Source organism: Cygnus atratus, chromosome 7 (assembly GCF_013377495.2).
Source record: "Cygnus atratus isolate AKBS03 ecotype Queensland, Australia chromosome 7, CAtr_DNAZoo_HiC_assembly, whole genome shotgun sequence".
In the NCBI taxonomy this organism is placed as follows: Eukaryota; Metazoa; Chordata; class Aves; order Anseriformes; family Anatidae; genus Cygnus; species Cygnus atratus.
Window position 1 is genome coordinate 32,610,032 of NC_066368.1, and position 21,641 is coordinate 32,631,672.

A 21,641-nucleotide genomic window follows, 5' to 3' on the forward strand; every position below is an offset into this window, starting at 1 on the left:
CAGAAAAGAAAGTCAGTCCTTGAAAATCATTGAAAAATAGACTCCAACTTATAAATGATGGAAACAAATTCACTTATACAAGGGAAGAGAAAAATTTCTCCCATTGTGAACTTCCCCATTTCACTTGAGATCAAGTTTGTGTTGTGGCATTACATAAAGAGAAGAGTTTAGACTGCAGTGAAATGTGGTGTAACTCCGTTAATGCTCTGTAGTCAGGTTTGTGGGGACTCAGGGGAAGAATGAGCAGAAGCAGATCCCTATTTCTTACAAAACTGAATTGGTTTACTGTAGCCAGTGTATTAACCTTGGTTCACCTCAGCAGAGAAACAGGTTTTATGGATTTGATTCAAAGTCATTGAAATCTACTGGAAATTCTCACTTTGAATTCATGGTCTTTGGAAGCTGTTTCTACTCAGTAAGTCTGAAAATAACCTCTGTTGTAACTAAAATTTTTAAGTAGATATCTCTTGAGGCAGGAGCCATCTTTTACTCAGTACTTATTCAGCACAAGAGGGTTTCCGCACTTAATAGTTGGCTTGGATTATGCTGTTATACATCTAATAATATGTAAATACTCATACTAGATAGTTATTTCATTACAGTAATTGTAAGAGATAATAGACTGGCATCTACATTCTTTATGGTGCCTTGAAAATCTCATCCAGGATTGCTGTCAGTTTCTTTGCTTGATTTTTGCTCTCCTTTACAGAAAACAGCAGTAGTAAATTGGAGATGTCTATGTATGCACATATAATAGATTAAAACAAAATTAGAAAGAACAGATGCATCTGTGGATCCAGGAAGAAGCAAGAATAAATCTTCAAGAGCTGCTTTTTCAAAGATACGTGCAAACAAGCTTGGGAACTTGCATGCCATATTTTATTGCTGTGAAACAGATATAAAGAAAAGTTTGATTCATTTAAGTGTTTAAAAGTTTTCCTTATTGCTGTAGCATTTTTCCCTATGAAACAGAATTACCATAATAGGTCTCTCATTGTATTCCCGGTGGCCTCATTGACAAGAAAAATTGACAGGAAATCTTATAATGAAAATCCATAACATCTACCTCTTATGACTCAACAATAGCTACTGCTAGAAAAACAGATCTGAAAGCAAGACTTGAAGGTCATTGCATAATAGAATAAAGCTGGCCATTTCAGACAATGAAACTGCAGCACTAAAAAGATTTTGTATACTGAGATGAACAGCTTCAAACAACACTAAATGTAGACGCAGACAGAGTGAAGCAGGTACAGTGTTCAAGGCTGCAACCAAGAGGTGGACAAGCCCAACTCTTGTAGACTAATAGTGTGAAATCTAGCTCCAAGGTAGATAGAGCTCAAACTCATTTCATAGCTGAAATCTCTGAGGCCTACAGAATAAAAGGGTCACCTTCAAAGGGGAAGTAGCAGCGTCTTTCTCCAAGGGCAGCAAAAATCCAAAATGCTTCTAAAACAACCAGATAAGCATATTTTTCCCTTTCTTATTTTCTTCATTTTCCATGTTTTCTCCTTCACTGCTTTTCCTTCTCTTCTTCCCACTAAATGGCTACCTTTTCATAGTCCACTGAGTTTCTGCAGGGCAAAAAGAAGTATTGTAGCTTAGAAATCATCTCCACAATTGTACTTCCCCCACAGCCCTTGAGTGTATTGGCAGCAGCTGCACATGTCTACCAAGGAAAGCTTCTGTTCTTCTTAATTTCTGCTTGCTATGATCTCCTTTTGTTTCCTTTGAAATTTATCTTCAGTTAAGCTGCACTGTATTTTATTGCTACTGCTTCTGGTTATATATTGTTGAGTTTTTCTTTGCTGATACTGTATGAATTGGCTGACTCATTTTTTTTATTATTTCTGTGGGGCTATGGGGGAGAAAAAAAAAAAAGAAAAAAAAAAAACAATTCCTTTACTTGAGAATTCTGACATTTATTAGCATAATAAAACTCTCAGATGAAATTGCAGTTTTCCAGACAGTAATTTCATTTGCAGAGGAACTTACATGGAATTTATTTTAAAGCCAGGTAAAACCCAGCATAAGAAATAGATGGAATAGGCAGAGGAATTTACAAAATTAGAAGTAAGAAATGTAGTCTGAAATGAAAATGAAACTGCCGTTAGGTTGTTAATTACATCACAATAGGACATGTACTATACAGAGCCATATTTCCAAGCCTTCTTATCCACTAAACAAAATGCAGGAAGTTGTTGAGAATTGTGTAACTAGAAAGAAATATAAATAGTGGTAATATTAATAATCTCTACAAATGTGAATTCCTTATTGAACAAGTTCTTCAATTTTCTGTATTTAAACATTCCCAAAATTGTGTACAATGGCTTGAGTAATCTTCAGAAAAACTCTGGAAATTGCATATATGTTTTCCAGCATGCTTAGCAACTTCTCCTAAGAGAAGTCATTTTATGCCTTTAAAAAAACAACAAATAAACAAACAAACAAACAGTTCTTTAAGGCAAAATACCACTCTGCAAAGATGTTTAGATGTCTAAATATCGTCTTAATTATTCAGTACTCTCTTTGGGCTATCAGTCCTACAGTCAACTGCTGCTCTCTGGCCTCAGAGTCTTTGTATATTTACACTTCTTAACTTTAAAATGTCCCTTTCCCTTCTCCTGTAAAGTAGGGGTACAGTTCTTCTGTAATGGAACATGTGCAGCTGTAAATAACCTGAAGATGGGGGGATTCTTGAGATGCCTATATAAAAGGTGCAAAATGAGAGCTAGTTTTTTGAGAAAGCAGATAGTATAGATATGGGGTCTCTTTGGAGGGGCACTTACTGAATGAAAAAAAACACGCAACTTTCTGTGATGGTTTCTATACGGTCTATATTTGAAAAGCACAGTGAATTACCCTGTGCTGAGCTCCACCAGCTGGATTCATGTCTGTATATACCTTTACCAGGTGTATTGTAGACCCAGATCAGACATACCAGGCTTCTCATTTAACAGAGATTGTAGATCCTAATAGAGGAATTACGTCTACATTCAGAACTGCAAAGCTGTATTCCATTTTGGGGATCCACCCCTGCCGACCTGCAGAGGACCACACTTTAACAAAATTCCAAAACAACTTGGGTATCTTGCCCCTTTATCTAGCTTCCAAGTCAATTTGTTACTCAAGATATTAGCTGTAGCTATAGAATGTTCTAGCACTGTAAAACTACTTGTTGCAAGAAGCCCAGCTGTCTTCTCATCTGAGAAATGTAAACTAAGATCAACTGTTCCAGCTAATAAGCATTGCTTATTTGCTGCACTTCTTGATTTGCTTTATTATGAGGTGTTAGAGTAACCATTTATAGCTCAGCTAAGGAAGGTATCTGGTACTATAGCAAAATAAAGCTAGCAATCTCCAGCGTGTTGCACATCACTACACAAAATATGACAAGATCAGTGTGAGTTGTGGTTACTAGAATAACTAATTTAGAAGAAACTAACCACTTTCTGTACAGAAGTCAAATTCCTTCCACGGCAGCTGGACTGCATGAAATCGTAAATAAAATGTGAATGACCTTGTTCTGACTGTCTGCTGTGGTTAACTTTGTCGGTCTATATTCAAAAGCATGATGGCAAGTTTCCAGCTATACCTAAACATTTTAGCAATGACAAACTGTAAAAGGACATTTTAAGACTGCATCTCTTGTTATCAAAAGTGAATCACTGAGTGATGAGATTGTCAACAGAAACTGATAAACCTTGCTTTGGAAAAAAGAACCCGTTCAACAATATTGGTACTCTATACAGTACTTGATGAATAATTCCCATCCATACTTCTAGCTGTTACAAATATATGATTTTATTTTTCAATCTTAAACATTAAGAAAATTAAGATAGGAACTTAGCTTTCAGTGCAATTGGCCACAACCTCTTAAAAATTTCTGGTAACAGTCTTCATTTGCAATCTGACAGTAAGTTCTCATCTTCAGAATATTAGCAATATGAATAATAATGATAATTCAGATGTGAAACAGAAATATTTTGGGTCTTCTAATGAGGATATTTATTTTGGCCACAAGACTAGTGGCTTTGAAAGTTTGTTAATTACTTTTTAGTGTTTACTTTTGTAGCTATCTATTACTGTAGCTATCCAGAACACATTACTGTTAGTTCTGGTTACTCGAATAAAGGGCTGTAGTCTGGTGGATTCTTCTGCTGTCCACATGGTTCCAGTAGTAGCTCCCTACCTGAGGATGTGATGATTTCCTCCTAAAAAGATACAACCAATTAGAATATCGTTCACAGATGTCCAAGCCTTTCCCTGTCTTTCAAGAAAAGAAACCAATAGCAATAAAAAATAATAATAATAATAAAACACACACTCCACTGTAATTGATAATTGATCACAAACAATACTTGATAAAATAAGTAAAGACAGCAAAGGGATCCTATCAAGTACTCATTTTCTTCATGCTTTCTTTATTTTGTATTCATGCCAGTAGTAACTTGGGCTAGTATCAAATAGTGAAATCAAATAGTTGTTATACAAAAAAGGCTGTGATTTGACTTACCTGTAAGTTGCTATATTAAGAAAAAAGCTATAGATGCCTGTAAAGGGTGTTCTCAGTGGTTAATTTAACACACATGCCAGTCCTACTATGCTACTTCCATAGTCCTTGGGATGAAAGAAGCTTCCCCAGGTGGACTGAGGAAGAGCTCCACATTGAGTGCTCACACACAACAGTAACAGCTTTTTGGCTGATTACAGAGTTGAAGGATATTAACCTTGCTAAGGTAAAGATGTTTTTTTACAAATAGCACCTCTTCTCATAAATTAAATACCACCCAAAAAAAAAATCTTATTAGAAAACTAGAGGTCTTTGCACTACTTCTAGAGTAATGATAATTCTGTTTTTTGTTTTGTTGTTGTTTTGTTTTGTTTTTTTAATAGAAGTTTGAGATCTACAAATGCACCAAAATGAGTCAGAATTCAGAATATTATTGACTACAATAGCATAAAGTTTGATCCAAGTTTTGGGCCTAAAATTTTCAAAAAGCATCTAGTTTCCATTAAAAAATACAATGGAAATTCAGTGCCTGATTTCCTCAGGACACATGCAGTTGTCATTCTTTCACTCATCAGGCTAGCTTCATAAAGTTACTATTCAAATTAAATACTTTTGAGAAAATTATGAGGAAGTAAATACAATGATTTAGCAATTATGTTGGATGTGTTATTCTTGCCTTCTGGAAAGTGCTTAAATGCAAATAACAGAAAATGAACATTCACACTCACTTCTGTAAGAATTTTGTTCTTCCAAATGGTTACCATCCCTTATATGTGTCAGCTGAATGACCTATTCTAATTCTTTTTTTAACTGAAATGAAGCAGTAGTAAATGAATAAATATAAGCACCTGAAAAAAAGAAGATATGTCAGCCCTGCTCATTTTGCTTGAAAGTGAAAAGGAACCCTCAAAGAAGTTCGGATATCTTTTGGTTTGGGGAGCTATACTCTTGCCAAAAACAGCAATGAGGAAGTGGCATTTTTTCCAAACAATATAGCAATAGCTGCACAAGAGTGTGTGTCCATTGTGCAATCATTTACATCAAGATTGTGTAGCTGATTACCAGAAAAAACACTTGAGTGAGGGGATAAGATGCCTACTGAACTAGTCAAAGAGACCAGTTTTAATGTAACTATTAAGTTAAACAGATAAAAGAGAACTGTGTGGAAACATTAAACACGAAGCATTTCCTCTGATAGGCTTAACACAGAGGGAACTGTTAACTATTATCAGGGGATACCTAAGAAACTTTTTTTTTTTTTTAAACATCATAATCTAAAAGCTGTTCTGCTTCTGACAAGTCTGTAAATAGATAGGTTTCTAGTACAGTGATTGCCTAGGATGAGAAAAGCTGTGATGAAAACAGGACAAACTAATCTTTTTCATCCAACCTGAATGAGTTTGGGATTTTCTGCCCTTGATTCATTTATTTTTTGATTTGGTCAACTAAAAATCCTATTTAAGTAGTGACTATCTATGTTTTTATGAAGGATATCATGTCATAATCCTTGTTCCTTCATGAAATGTAAATTCTGAGAAAGTCAGCTTCATTTTGTTAAATAAAATTACAAAAAGGTGACTTACAGTAGCATACTGTACTGCTAATAACAGTTGCAATATAAGGATTACAGCTGGAAGAAATAGTGTGCAGGTTTGACTGAAGAGATGTTGCAAACTAACCGGAATAACAGAAAGATTTAGAAAAGAATGGAAATTAGAATAAATATAATCTCTCCTTAGTGTCTGCAAGACTGAATATTGGAAAAATTAAATGCTGTGAAGAAAAGGAAGGGGAAAAACAAACAAACAAACAAAAAAACAGAATTAGTTTGAAATGAGAGTGCCAAAAGGGTGAAAAAAAGGAAACGCAGAGAAATCTTGAAAAGAGGATCAAGAGAAATTGTAAGGGTGGCTAAGAGAGAAAAGCAGGATTAAAAATAATGAATAAGATGGAGAGAAAGGTAAGATGATGAAAACAACCTACACCATCAGAAACGGTGCTCCTATTTAGTCTCCACCTGGTAAACAGGAAACAAAGAGGCAAAGTAATTCAAGCACATCTAAACTCACCAAAGACTTCAAGCAAATTACTCTCATAAGATTGTTTTGGATACTAAGGAACAATCCTTAGCACATCCCGACAAGAGAAAACCTACATATTCCCTTCTTTCCCATAATGCCCTGCTCCTATGATTTTGCACATTACAGCCTTCACATCAAAGGCTGAAAAATGATGAAATTTCACTAAAAGACCTTTCCTGTGGTATTGCCAATCCAATTTTATAAAGCAAAGAGGCTCAAAAAGCGTTAGCTCTGTCAGCCCTTATTAGTTCATTTTTAGCTCATGAAAGTATACATCACATACGAATCTGCTTAGAAGGGAACACAAATAAATACTGAAGCTTTTGAAAGAAAGGAAAAAGCTTTCTGATTCACTGCAACAGAAGACAGACACAAACCATAAATGTTACAGCTAGGCTTACTCTAGAATATATACGTATATTCTTTTCCCCACTATCGTTACTTCTACTTTCCAGTGTGGTTTCAAATTACATGGTTCATCTTTAAATTATTAATCCCCTCCACTCAGCTATTGATCTCTACCTAGCAAGTGTTACCTTGTGAAAATCAATAAGATCTGTCAGTGTTGCATGTCGGTTTGGATCTACCCCCAAGAAGCTGTAGAAATCCCCCGAAGCATCAACCAAGAAGTGTTTGAACCCACTTTGCTGGCGATAAGACAACGCATAGCCCCAGATTTTCTCACTGACTCGCACCAGGAATGTTCCTTCAGATTTATTCATCAACAACTCTTCTGCCTCCTGGCGGCTGATAATACCTGGCAAGGAATAAAAGGTGTAGCTATGAAGACAACAACTCTGGCAGAGCTTAGTAGATCAAATGAAACAAATTCAGAGCACAAGTGAAACTAAAATTGCCTAGCTTCTCAATATTAAAATGTTTATAGGAGGAGTTACTGCTCTGAAGACTACATAATTGTTACCTGCTTTTGAAGGATAGCTATATGAGTTGTGATGATGCCCTGCGGGATATTCATTTTAATTATCTGATTAAAAATTTCTTTTTCTCACCTTACCACCTTTTCAAGGGAAACACAACTGGCACATCAGGCAGGTGAATTCTGTAAAAGAGATCCCTTAGCAGTACTAGCATAGTTTTACACTGCAATTTTAACTCGCAATACTTTGCTGATATTTGCAATTGTACTGCAGTACTTCTGACTGCGTTGCTTTACACCTGTTTTATCAGGTCCTAAGGAAGGAATATGATATCAGTGCCAGAAGAAAATGTATTTTTCTGTTTTTGTACATAAATACACACAAACATTCATAAATGCACATAGATAAATTGGAGCACAAAGAAAGCAAATGCTGCAGCTAACAGAGCTGTTAACAGAGGTTAATATGTTAGATTACCTATTCACAGGCTTGCATTTCTAGGAAATACTGTTACAGAGGAAAAGAAGAAACAAAGATCACAGTCCTTCCTTTCTGGGACATTTCAGGCTTAATTTCGGAGTAATAGTCTCCTCGAGTTAATATAATTGTAGCCACTAACCAAAGAGGAGCATCCACTTTGTGTGGAGTACCAACGTGAAGGACTGGATATCGTATTTGTTAACCAGAGTTGAGCTAGTCTTCACAGTTCATAATGAACAATAATGAGTTATGCACCTTGCTCTAGGACAAGAGAAGACAATTCTATGCGTTTTCTTATGGTACGCAGCTGTCATCCTGCAGTTGATGCTGGTTTTTCTATAAGCCAACTTACCTTTCTAGACAGCATATTAGGGAACAAAGTCTTTCTCCATATCCTTGTCACCAAGTAGTTTATGTCCTCCCCCAAATTCATTCCTTTGCTGTCTGATAAAATTACTTGTCAGGGCAAAAGAAGGATTATAAATTCAGATTTTTAGAGTAAAGCAAGGAATAAAGTTTAACAGGAACAGAGCTTTCAAGAAAAACTTTCATTGCTTTTTTTTTTTCCTTTCTTATCCTAGGATACAACACTGAAGTTGCTGTTACTTCTTCCTGCATACAGGGTACAAGAGATAAACCTTGAAGAACAATGCAAAAGGTGTGATCAGAATTGCACCCAGCACTGAACCATGCCTTACCATCCACCTAGAAAGCTTGGTTCCAATTTGTCTGGTAGGCCTAGAGGATGATAAGCTCATGTCTCATAATTATCTGTAAAATACCAGATGCTCATAATCAGGAACAGATGTTGAATTAGGCCATCCTGGATGTAAACATGGCACAAATGTCAATAAATTATATATGTACATGTTCCAAAGTTACTTTCTGTGAAGCTAAACTTTCTCAAAGCAATACATGTAATATTTAAGGGAACTGTTTGTCATCATAGAATCCTACGCACATCCCAGTGAGCGTTCCATGGAGTCCCAGTACCGAAAGCCACATTGTTTTAGTATAATAATAACCATATCTCAGGAATTGCCAATTAGTACAAAGGAGGGCCTACCTGAAAAAACAAACTGCAGGATGCTTGAATTAAGCCCACACAGAAAATTTTGCCTCTGAGAGATGTATGAAGGAACTACGGAGATCTGGATCCTAAAAGCAAGCACTGTGTGACATTAAGATAGAAAGGATATTCCTCATTCAGTTTTTATCTACTTTGAGGCAATGAATTTCTTTTACAGTTTTATTTGGTGCAATGATGGACATGACAAGGGCTACATCCCAGTGGGACTCAGAGGTTCCTATTGAAGTATCATCAGTACTAAGAAGAAACATAGAAACATATGCTCTGCTAAATGAGGTACAGTTCTATTTTCTGGAGGATATTACATCATCTTTGCACCAGACATGCAAAACAGGCAGTAAACATGCAAACATATGCATTTGTTTAGAAACAGCATGCAACTGCTCAGTCATCAGTGTCAATTACTGTACTTTGCAAAACTAAAAACAGATTTATTGGAAGAATTCCAAGATGAATTGTTAAAAAAAACTCTGTTCAAATGAAAAGACAGTACTAGTTTGAATCCATATGATATAGCACATTATGCAAAGCTGTAGACCAGGTGCCACATGCCAAGAAATCAAACTATTTATTAAGACAAATATCCAGTTTTCTGTCAATTTGACCTAATTTGAACTAATGAAAATTTTTTATTGTGATAATGATGACTACTTCCTTGAGACATCTCTTCTAGAAACACACTTGAATGAGCAACACTGTAAAAAGCTCACAGCAGTCAATGGTCCAGGAAACAATAAACAGTTCCATCATCAGCAAATGGTATATTAATTCCAGTAATCAATATTTATACTGTAATTCTAGACTAAAAATATGCAGATAAATTTTGGTGTAGCAACTGGATGCTGTTACAACTACCCCTTCTCTAAGTCTTTGCAGTGGCAGAATGGTTATGCAGCACTGAAAAGGAATGAGTTGGCCTAGACAATTTGGCAGCTATAAGAATCAGGTTTTGTAAATAACAAAACAAAACAAAAAACTAGTTTGTGTTATACGGTGAACATTATTCTCAGGGCATTTCTGGAGTTTGAATGGCCGTCACTATCACGCATATAATACCAAATTCATTTAGCATCGGTTAGTTTAATACTAAACAATCTGTTCACCTGCTCTCAACTCCCACCAGTAGAGCTAAAACACTGCAGGCTTCCACATGATGTTATCTTCTTTGCCAGAACGTATTTTTGTTCTGGGCACTTTATGTCATTGAGTAGGTGAGAGATGCTACATTGCTCACAGCCAAGTTCTTTTTTCTTTTATTCTCTTTTTTCCTAAAGATGGTGTAATAAATTATCAGCCAGATGCTTTCTTCCCTTTTTCTCTCCTGGCTCTGTTAACAGCTCATGAGAAACCATTTCCTTCTCCCTGCTCCTCTCTCTTCATCTCCGTATTATTTTATTCTCTGGTTCAATTCTACAGCGGGTGGTGATTGCAGCACTGAGTCTCCCTCCACCCTTTCAAAAACATTATACTATACTCAAGACAACTAGAAAAAGAGTGGCAGTGCTCACTCCTGAGACGGTTGTAGAGAAATAAACAACATCTGTGAAAGCCCTACATGAACACTTAAAATTGTTTGAACTGAAGTCAAGAAACTTTGGTTTCCCAAGGCTCTGGTAAGAGGTTTAGAATCACCAGCGCCCTTATTTGTGTTAGTTAGGATATTAATTGGAAGTATTATCTGGAAAAAGAAACCATTGGTGCTTTGAAAGCTATTTTTTTTTCTCTCTAATTCTTGCTAATCTCTTTTAAAAAAAAGGAAAAAAAGCAACTTATTCAGCTGGTGTAAAGCAGCACTGCTCTATTTACTTTAAACTATTGCAAATAACATTAAGAATTACATTTATTTATGCCAGTTGATTTGGCACACAGTATCAAAAACAGTATTCCTTTCAACTTTGCAAAGCAGTCATTTAAAAATATACTTCATGATCAATCAATCATCAGTATCACCATTTTAACTTTTTATGTGGCCAAATACATAACAGTGTACTTGAACGGAAGTTAGCTACCCCACTGAAACTCACTTCAGTACCTCCCTTACATGTTCTACCTGTCATGCCAAATAATTTCTCTCAGAAAATGCACACTACTGTTGTCTATAGGAAATTGCCAAAGAGCAGTAGGATTTTGACTGGGAGAGGATTAAAGGTGTAACTAACTCCTCTTGAAAACATTGAAATCCTAGCAGCTGGCTTTATCTTTAGCTCCCTACCCCCAAATTCACTGCATGCATCCATCATATCACACATGTCTACATGTCAGCTTTAAACATTCTGGTGTTGTAATTCTTTGAAACAAACATTTGGTGTCCTTAATGAGAGAACAATATTTCTAAAGACAGCTATTTCAAATCATAAGACAGGTAGTCATCATTAACTGATCTGTTCCTAATTAACAACTTTTTTTTTTTAAATACAGCACCTATAAGGACAATTTGTAGATGATAGGCAAATCTTAACATTTTTGCTGTAATCATGTTCTTTTAATGCCACCAATTTCTAAAAAAAAAAAAAGAGGAAAAAGAACATCGTAATATTTAGAGTATACTAAGCTCACATGACAACTGCAGAGTCCATTACGAGTTTGGTGGGCACAGCTGAGGAATTTTGATGTTCCCTTCAAGTTTACAGAAGTCTCAATAGCAAGAAAATACTATTCTGAAATATTATGGGGTGACACTTCAGCTTCCCACTCTTCTCTCAGCATTATCCTACATACATCCTTGAGTGAAACTCAGGAGATGAAATACATAAATATTTGTTCAGATAATGCCATAACAAGCACAAATCCAAACAAAAAAAAAACTGATAAACTTTGCCAAGAAGGCAAAAGTCTAAAATTGTTTTTTGAATATACTGATAGGTCACATCATGTCCATTGTTGTGACCTACTGGTGACCTTATGTACCATGTGTTATAACAATGTCAATATATAAATATAGTTTGGTCTTAATGATCAATACATTTTAAATATGCATTTATACAAACCAAGAGGTTGACTGAGATTAGAGAGACAGCAGGTACAAACACAGCCCAGCAGCATTCATTTACTCCCCTGCAATAGAAATTATGTGTTTAGCTGATGTTTTCCCTCCTTTTGAATATTTTTTCATTAGCTTGATCTCAAACACTCTAGTGCGTGAGGTTTTACTCCGAGAAAAAGCATCACAAATGCAGGCATAAATAAATATTAATGAGACCATTCATGCCAAAAGTGCTTTCATGACCATTATGAAAAGCCTTCTATTTCATACAAAATTGATTTGTTGAACAATTATGAATATTCACAGGTAATCAATGAATAGGAAAGAAACTCATCCTGTTTACACAGCTTAAGACATCTAACCAGGGAAGTGTGTGATTTAGGTCACCAATCAAAATTAGGAGGAAGATCCAAAACACAGAGAAGCCCATACTAATATTTCTTTTGTCATCAGTGGGATTAGATCAAAGTCTATATGAATATAAATATTCCTGGCACTCATTACATGAATAATTCACATACTGAACTTCACACAGACACATTACATCTTGAGCAAGTGTACACAATAAATAAATGAGTAAACACAAGGAAATTTGAAGAATTAGCAGATAACTCCCAAATAATGTAAAGGGCTATATTTGTCCAATTATGCAGTCAGGTCTAAACTGTAACTTGAGAGAAAGTAATTGAATGACATAAGGGTTAGAAGGATCAGTTTGCTAAGCACTTGCCAATTTTTTCCTTTTCTGTAACTGAAAAACAGAGCTGGACAAACATACCAGTAGAACTATACCAGTGGAACAAAATAGTTTTTATTAAAACAGAAAAGTTCTAGTTTGAAGAGAGAAGACTCTTGCAGGTTTTTCTGCCTACATTATCATTAAAATAAAAACCATGTAGTTGGAAGAGCCAACCTACTTGGGACTTTATGAATAAAGGCAACTATTCTTGGAAGAAATCCTGAGAAAAATAAACAGAAATTCAGAAGGATGAATCCTACTGCAGCTAGTATGGTTTTAGATGAGCCTACACAGGTTCATTTGTTCATAATGTTTAGAAAAAAATAGTAAATAAAAATCAAAATACAAGTTTGAAAGGTATTCCTACTAGTAAAAAAAATAAAATAAAAAATTTTTTTGAGTTCTTACACTTCTTGTAAATTTACATCTTTATTGGTAATATTTCTGGTTTTATATTAGTTCCACGTGGTTTTATATGTTCCTTAACTGGTTTTGTTCTGTTACTATGCTGCATTTTATACAACATATGTTGACAAATCCATTCTAAAAAGATGCTTTCAAGGATGGACTCATTCAGATTTTGAACACAAGGAAAAAAGAACTTTCTGTCACAAAGCCTGACAGACTATAATTACAAAGAAAATACAGAGAGAAAAAAAAAGAATATAAATATTGACAAATAATTTGTAGGAATGAATTTGCATTTCTTCATTCCAAATTTCAACATAACTTACACAGCTTGTCAGAAGGATTTCAATAGGTGCCTTCCAGATTCATCTGAGAGTCCCGGGCTATTTTAGCAAGTACCTGTGATAGGTACTTTCTATGATCCATGATGGTATGTAAAGGCGTCCTTCTAGCAAGCAAAATTTGACAAAAAATGGGAAGCCTCTCGTGTTAATATTCAAAGAAACAAAAAAGTAGACCCATCCATTTCATGGAAGTATAAATGATAGAGAAGCAATTTTTATTTTTAAATTACATTACTTAAAATTGAGAATATAATAAAAATCACTATTGTGCTTCAAAATGCAACAGTAAAAGGAAAATATCCATCCAGTACTTGAGACAACAGTATGTATTAAAAGGTAGTACAAAATAATAAAGTACACTGCGATTGTACCAATGTTAAAGCACTAGAATCTATATTTGCAGCAAAGCAGCAGTGGCACCAAAAAGTGTAAAGATTTTTAAAAGGATATAGCCTTCGCAATGTAAACTTCCTTCTGTCAGTGGTAGGAAAAGTTCAGTTTGTGTACTCAGTATATAGTTAGGGCTAAAAAAGAAACCTGAGGCATTCTACAACCCCTAAGTGTTACAACCACTCCCTCTTTTTTCATTTGGAACCCATGTTGCAGCAGTGCCACAAGCTCTCCAGAAGAATCTCTTGCTCTCTACCCATAAGACTTCTGGCTGGGTAGAGCTGTCCAACAGGCTGCGGAAGCACAGCAGGATTTGCATAAACCACCATCAGAAAGTGCAAGAACAGCTTGCAAGAATACAAGTCTATGAACCTAATGGAAGGGGGTCATCGATTCTGGAGCCCCATGACAAAGGCAGATACACACCAATAACAACCACTAGCTAAGACGAAAACTGAAACTGGGGAACTAAAGTCTAGAATATATATATATACATATATATATATATATATATTCCCTAGATTCCCTAATAAGGTGGGAAACAAAAGGCCTGAAATTAATGTTTGGATTCATGACACTACCTACCAGATCTGGCCTAGGAGAAGGTGAAAAATCCAGCTCCTTCAGCCACTCAGAAATACCAAGAGAATAAAAGCAGGGAAGGTGAAGCGATTGCTTCCCTGCAGTGCAAGAACTAGAGCAGCTATAGTTTATGCTCTCAAGAAAAGTAATCTCTATATCACTCAAGCAATAGTTTCCACATGTTGACTTTTTCAATTCTCTCCCACGGGTGTAAGTCCATATGAGAACTCTTAAGTTAACTGAACATACTTATTGGTGTTCACTGGGAAGTGCACAATTCGTCAACGAACTATGATGTCTAGAATTAATTCTTTATGTTATCCTTAAGACTACCAATGTCACATAAAATTTAAGAACTTTGTTATTGTTTATGATGGCTTATGGACTGATCTGCAACTGAAATAGCCAGAGGATAATGTACGTATCTAGGTCACACCTTGTCATTTCTCAAGCATTTACATCAGAAACAGCTCGCATAATTAAATATATGCACAAATATTTGCAGCAATAGGATCTTACAGTGTGTCAGCTTATTAAAAAGGCTTATTCTCTCCTTTTCCTTCCTTTTAAAGTCACAATGCTTTTTTGGATGGTGCAAGAAAGCAAATAGTGAAAGAAGAGATCAATAGTATTGTGTGAAAAAGCTATGGCTGAGAGATAACAATAGCTCTGACTTTGCTGTTTCAGAACAGAAGCAATAAAGACTGAAAAGCAAAGCAGGGGAGTAAATCAAAGACTGATGGTAACAGAAACAAATCTGTTGAAGTTATTCACCATCTGCTGTTAATGCAGGATAAACTCACATGGGACTAGGTCTTCAAAAGTGTTCTGTTCCCATTTAGGCATCAAAATAAATGTCCAGGTTTAAAATAATAATAATAAATAAACAAAATAAAAAACACGCTAGCAAATTGACAGTTGAGTTTTTTTCAAAACCTGGACACAAGCGTTACAAGAGCCCAAAAGTCAAGGGGTACAGAGCTCCTAAGAAATGCTTTTCTTTCTTACAGCTGGTGAGAATGCAGAGATTATTTGCTGTGCTGCGTGTTGGTAATCTGAATTTAAGTCCCAGTAAATGGAATAGCGTCCATAAGTGTCCCAAGTATGGCTCTCTGTACTGATAATAGAGAAAAGGTGGGCAATAGGTCACAAAAAGTAAAAGCTAAAATATGCAGTAAATAAATAAATAGCAAAACTTTCCTGTTTGCAGAGAAAAGCAACATATGTGGCATTGTATGGGCAAATGCTGCCCATGTGATTCCACTGTCCAGCCAGGAGGGTTTGGATTTGTCTGAAGCAGGGCAAAGCTATGGTTGTTTTTTTGCAAGAGATCCCTTCAGGCAAGGAGGAGGAATACTGATAATGCACCATGCTCTAAACAAGTTCTCCTTGAAGACATATGCAGTGAATAGCACTATCTTGAGCCTCTACATACAGGAAGAAGTCAATGAGAAAAAGTATCAAATGTGAAAATATATAGGCCTGACGTTTTGTTTTAATAATATGGACTCATCTCTCTGTTCTGTCAGAATGAAGCAGTTCTTAGAATAGGGAAAACTCAGATCTCAGAAGCTTTCTTAATTCCCTAAGGCTAAGATTCCTTAAAGCAATTAAAAAGATACTGAAATTCAGAAGGAAATGGGGGTCCTCCTCCCCTGGGGATCTTGAAAATCCTATCTAAAAGAGTAATGCAGTTATAATGGGTATTTTCCTTCAGGTTTACAGAAAATCAGATGTGCTACAACCATTGTTATCAGTGTGTCTCACAGTTAATTCCCTATGCATTTTGCTGAAAACATACCCATTAACTGTCTCCTTTAAAGTTCATTCTATATCCAAACTCTCAAATACTGTAAAAGCCCTTATACTCGCTGTCAAAATATTTACACCATATTCACTAACAAGCAGTGCAGCACATAAAAGATAGGCATTTGCTTTACTTGCCTGAATATACCACTGGTATAACAGAGCTATAAATTTGTCTATTAATCTCTCCTCAAAGCACAGTGTTGGCATCTTTCTTTCCTTCCTGTCAGATCAGCATATAGACTGCGTTAGCCAGGAGAAAAACAAAGATTTCAAACCATCTCTTTTCTTTGTCCATTGTTACATGTTGTCTATCAGAAGACAAAAGAGCACAATAAAGATATTTAACCTTTTACACCTCTAAGTTTATCTCATATATATATATATTGAATTTTTCTTTAGAGATGGGCTATTATGATCTCAAATTCCTGCATTAAATCTCTGCTATTACTACTTAGCTTTTCTCATCTAAACAGTTTCTGAAAAGTAGCTCATTTTAAAAAAGGAACTGTTAACTATTCCATTTTCAATGGCTTCTCAAACCAGATTGCTTGTGCGTGTGTGCGTGTGTGTAAGTGTAGTTTTACACTCTGGTAGAGTCAATGGAAGATCAATAACATAGAGGTTCAAAGCACCTAAATAGGATGCCTTATATAAACAGTGCAAATATTCTTGCTAATGGTGTTTTTCTCTTTGCTGATAGGATGACTGGAAAATAAAAAATGAAAGTTAAAAATAAAACAAAAACCTGTAAATACATCCAGGCCTTTATAAGCATCCTAGATGCTGTTGTAGATTCTTGCCATTTCCTGCAAATAGTACGGTAAGTGAGCATATTCATGGAGATGTCTGCAAACTCCAAATAAGAAACAAACATTCTCTGATAAAATATCAGTGCACTAATCTAAATAGTGAAATTTGTTATAAATATTATTCCTGTAGGATATGTTCACCTCTTTACCATACATATGAGTATATTTTTATTTCTATTATATGTGAAAAAGCCAACTATACAGACTATCAACAAACTTTTGTGATAGGTGCATGATGTTACTAATGAAAAGTAAATATTAAAACCTCACTGTATCTTTTGAAATATTAAGATTTGTATAATCAGTAAAGCGCACACAGAAATAGCTCACTAGAGCAGCCTGACAAGGTTGGAAACGGTACAGTATTGTAATACAAAAACAAAGTGGAGCAAAAAAGCTGATTTGAGCTATGACCCTGGCTCAGCAATCAAAGAGAAACTGAGCTGTTCTGGTACAATAGTCACTGATATTATGTTGTGTGTGAAAATTGAAATGTTTAGAAGTTTTTCAGAAAGTTAGTGGCCAATATTCACCATCCTTTCTCCAGGAAGACAAAATACGTGCATTCATTTAGTCTTTGTCATGCAAACAACAAAGGAAAAAAAGAAATTCTAGCTTGTGGGCATAATTTGCAAGCACATCTTAATCATGTCACTTACTTACATTATTCATCTTGAAACTTCTTATTTAAATCCTCATATTTTTGTTTGCTGAATTCAAATTGCTGAATTTGAAAATGAGAGAGGAGATCTTCCAGTATGCAAATGAAATCTAAATCAAGGGAAAAGATGAGAAAGCTAATCTGTGAAAGGAGAGGATAAGAGATCAAAAGCCCTCCTGGGATCTGCTTATGTGCTCACGACTTCAGCTATCGTAAGTCCTCCATCCTCCTGCATACTTCTGAGGGCAGCATGGACATGCGAAAATATGGGAGATTGGGCTTTTATCAAACCAATCACACAAAGCAAAACAAACCCCACAGTGTGATTTTGTTTGCTTTAGATTTCTGCAAAAAGGAAAAGTAGAGAATTAGCGAAAGGTAGCCCCTTTGTAGTTCCTTCCTAGCATTATACAACCAATTCTGATGCAACACTGCCAGATTACACTCCAGGGCGGCCTTGAGGACAAAAAACAAGAACGGTGCACAGAATAGCACTACTATGAAACAGCCTTGGCCAGGATGGCATTCCTGCAGAGATGTTTTCATTGAGTTCATTACTGACTGGTGAGTAGCTGATGAAGCAGAGTTGGGAGGTACAGTTCTGAACACACACAACATTCAGAACAGTGTGTGAGGCTGGCGGGAATTTGCTCTTGAATCAAAAGTTCATTTAAAAATGAACTTAAAGAAATATTAATTATTAAAGTGGAAACCATTTGCAGTTCCAAATTATCCAACACTGGACTCTTTAAACATTGAAAGCATAAGAATCAGACTTCTGCGCAAGTTCTCTGAAGCACCATGCACCCAGCATTTTGAACCTAGAACTCGAGACGTCTGCTCACCCTGTGTATGTACCTTACCTTTTCCTATTGAAAACAGGTTGAAAACAGTAAGTCTGAAAAATCACAAGCATGAAAACTATACTGTCAGTCTTAGAGAATGTTTTTGAAAAACCATGTCTCCTAATTCAAATACTAAAAAAGTGTCTATAAGATTTTTTTTATAAGGCTTTAGCCTTATTTCCATGACTTGTAGCAGAGTGTTTATAAAAGACACCAGGCTTACTAGTGAAGAAGCCAGATGTTTAGTGTAAGTTTTTTTAGAATGGGATTTCAAAAGTTACAGTTGTTAGAACAGACAAAAACAATTGGGCATCCCATCACCCGACAGATGGGGAATTTCATTGGTTTTACCCCAACAAAAATTGAAATAAACCATTAGCCTTGGGGAAAAAATATCTAATTGATGATCCATATATATTGGATCATAGATGGGTCATCATGATGGATCTAGTCAGTGGAAATATATCATTTTTATAATATTTTAAAATATCGCGCATTTTTATTTTAAACCTTGTAAAATTATAAATTAACTGACATTTCAAAGCAAACATTTCCCATTGAGAACGAAAGGTTTTTGTTTAGAAACTGACACTATTCATTCAAATACTTTTATAGTATTTCCAGAAAAAGGAGATTCATCACAAAATAAAAATCACTAACAAAATTTTCAGTTGACAATTCTAATGTCAAGCAATATTTTGGTATTCCACGAGAAAATCTGCAGATAAATTTAGGAATCATCTAGCCCAGAAAAGAGATTTGTTTAATACTGACATGAATAAGTTCCTATCACATAAATATGTAGATACATCATTGACTACAATGGGCCTTAGTGTGGAAATTAGTAAGTAGGAGATGAAAGAACAAGACAACAGCAGAAGAGGGCATAGGACTTAGTTGTTCACAACAAGCACTGAAGTTCCTTACTAGCCTGAGTGCACAATGTCCACACAGAAATTTACTTTAGAGCTTATATCACAATGAACCTCAGTGAAAGGGTCTTAACTGGATAAACTGCTTCTGAGAATGACTCTCAATGTATTCCTTTATACCCCTAAGTTTTCTACTCCCAAGAACCACCTTTCTCTTTGAGTACAACACTGGAATTATTGTGCTCAAAGCCATGATAATAGTAATGTTTATAACATTTCTAAAATATCATATCCACAGGCAAGAAAATACTACATCAAAAGTTGTCCAATTGCATTTGGTAACTACTGTACTTTTTAGCTCTTGCTGAAATATATATGCAACATGTCACTTCTAAAAGCACTTTGCAGTTTGGTTCAATAACCTGCTAAAGTGACAAAAATGAGTGAAACTACTTATCCTTTCTGTAGCACAAGAAGAAGAATCCAGAAGATTAAGGAAGGCACAATACTAACATTACTGGATGACTGCATCATATCACAATATAGTCACTAAGGACATTTCTGTAAGACACAGTACTGTGGAAGAAAAAAATTATACATAAATATAAATAATAATAATTAAATTTAATTTGCTGTCTTTTGAAATATGTACCCATACCACAACATTATTTACTAATGTCTTTAAAATATTTTATATTCATATGCACACAGAGACAAGAAGACGCGTCCCTGTTTTATGGATAACACACTATCAGAATATTTAGATTTTCAAGATTTGGTTAAATATAACTTCTGCTCATTTGTTAGGTGACATATGTACCTAGCCAATACTAACAGTGTCTGTTAATGTTTAACATTTTGTTTCATGCTCTTTGAATGGAAAAAATGGTGAACAGTTGTATCTTCATAAAGAGGATTGGGTACCTGGAAGTCTGAAGGACTGAAGGTAAGACTCTAAAAGGTTTACTGAATACTTTGAACTGATGATATGGTACCTTGTTGAATATTAGAACAACAGATGTTTAATAGGGAAGTGAGTGTGCTCATACAAATAATATAAATTTGAAATACATTATGAAATCAAGAGGAGTTTGGAAAGGTGCATGGTAGCCTCTCCAGCACATTCAGCTAGGACAGAAACAGTGCTGGTGCTACCTACACATGAATTCTTGAAGTGGAGTTCTTGCTACGTAGAAAAAGATGTCGAGCACCATTGTGGCACTGGAGAAGAAGAAAGAAAAAAATGTTTAAGAGAAATAGTAAAATAAACAAACAAAACCCCACTGCACTGACTGTAAATCCAGGATATCCTATATCAAACTAATTTAGGGGATTGAATGCTCCACAAAAAAGTAATTTCTTGATATGTTAAGAGCAATGCATAAAGCAAACCACCAAAGTTGGGCGTCATTTCACGGATTTTTTTTAAGTGTGAAAACAATTGTTAACCTAAAACATCTGTGCTCTGTTGTTAACCGTATGTTACTATCTCAGTAAAGACAACATCTTTCCCTCATTATGCTTTGCATGAAGATGTCAGAAAATATCTCCAGAGTAATTAAGAAAAACAGTAGAACTTCCATCATTTTATTTTACTGTTTCAGTTTTCTTCAGATGACTTCTCTCAATTTTGGCACAAACTGGATTTAATCAGCTTGCCTATTCTCCCTTCATTCAACTATAAGTGTACATTTAACCAAGTTTTCTTTGAAAACCAGTGCCAGAAGAAATACTTGTACTTGCAAATCTACAGGTGTTTAATTTCAACAAGAAACACAAGTCAAGGACAGAACTTCTGTCTAGAAGGATAAACTATGCAGTCCTTTAAAACAGTACAGATATTTCACTAGCTCCAAAATAAGCATTAGTAAGTAGAGCGTGGAATATTTTACATCACATGTAATTTGATAAAACCTAGTTAAAAAAATTAAATGCAAAATATATACAATATATTTCCCAATTTTAGCACCATGTTCTGCTTCTAATACTACACATTTATGTGTTGATATTTTTTAAGGAGTAAGGTTCTACAGGACTAAACGATGTAATAAATCAACACAAACTCTGGCAGAGTGGATAGGGCCTGATTTACTTTTGCCTTCCATGTTGTGCATTCATTATTCTGGGGTGGTTTTGTGATCCACTATATCCATTTTT

General features: G+C 35.3%; 1 protein-coding gene across 2 annotated transcripts in view; it reads right to left on the reverse strand.

Annotated features, from left to right (window-relative positions):
* Positions 1–1,959: 1,959 nt before the first annotated feature.
* The window catches only part of SH2D4B (SH2 domain containing 4B), a 119,604-nt gene continuing 99,922 nt past the window's right edge, over positions 1,960–21,641 (reverse strand). For both annotated transcript variants that reach the window (XM_050712099.1, XM_035544713.2), the window contains 2 exons: positions 7,131–7,351; positions 1,960–4,214 (listed from right to left, as the gene is read on the reverse strand). In XM_050712099.1, the coding sequence (XP_050568056.1) occupies positions 4,122–4,214; positions 7,131–7,351 (314 nt within the window). In that variant the 3' untranslated portion in view covers positions 1,960–4,121. The remainder of the gene's footprint in view (positions 4,215–7,130; positions 7,352–21,641) is intronic.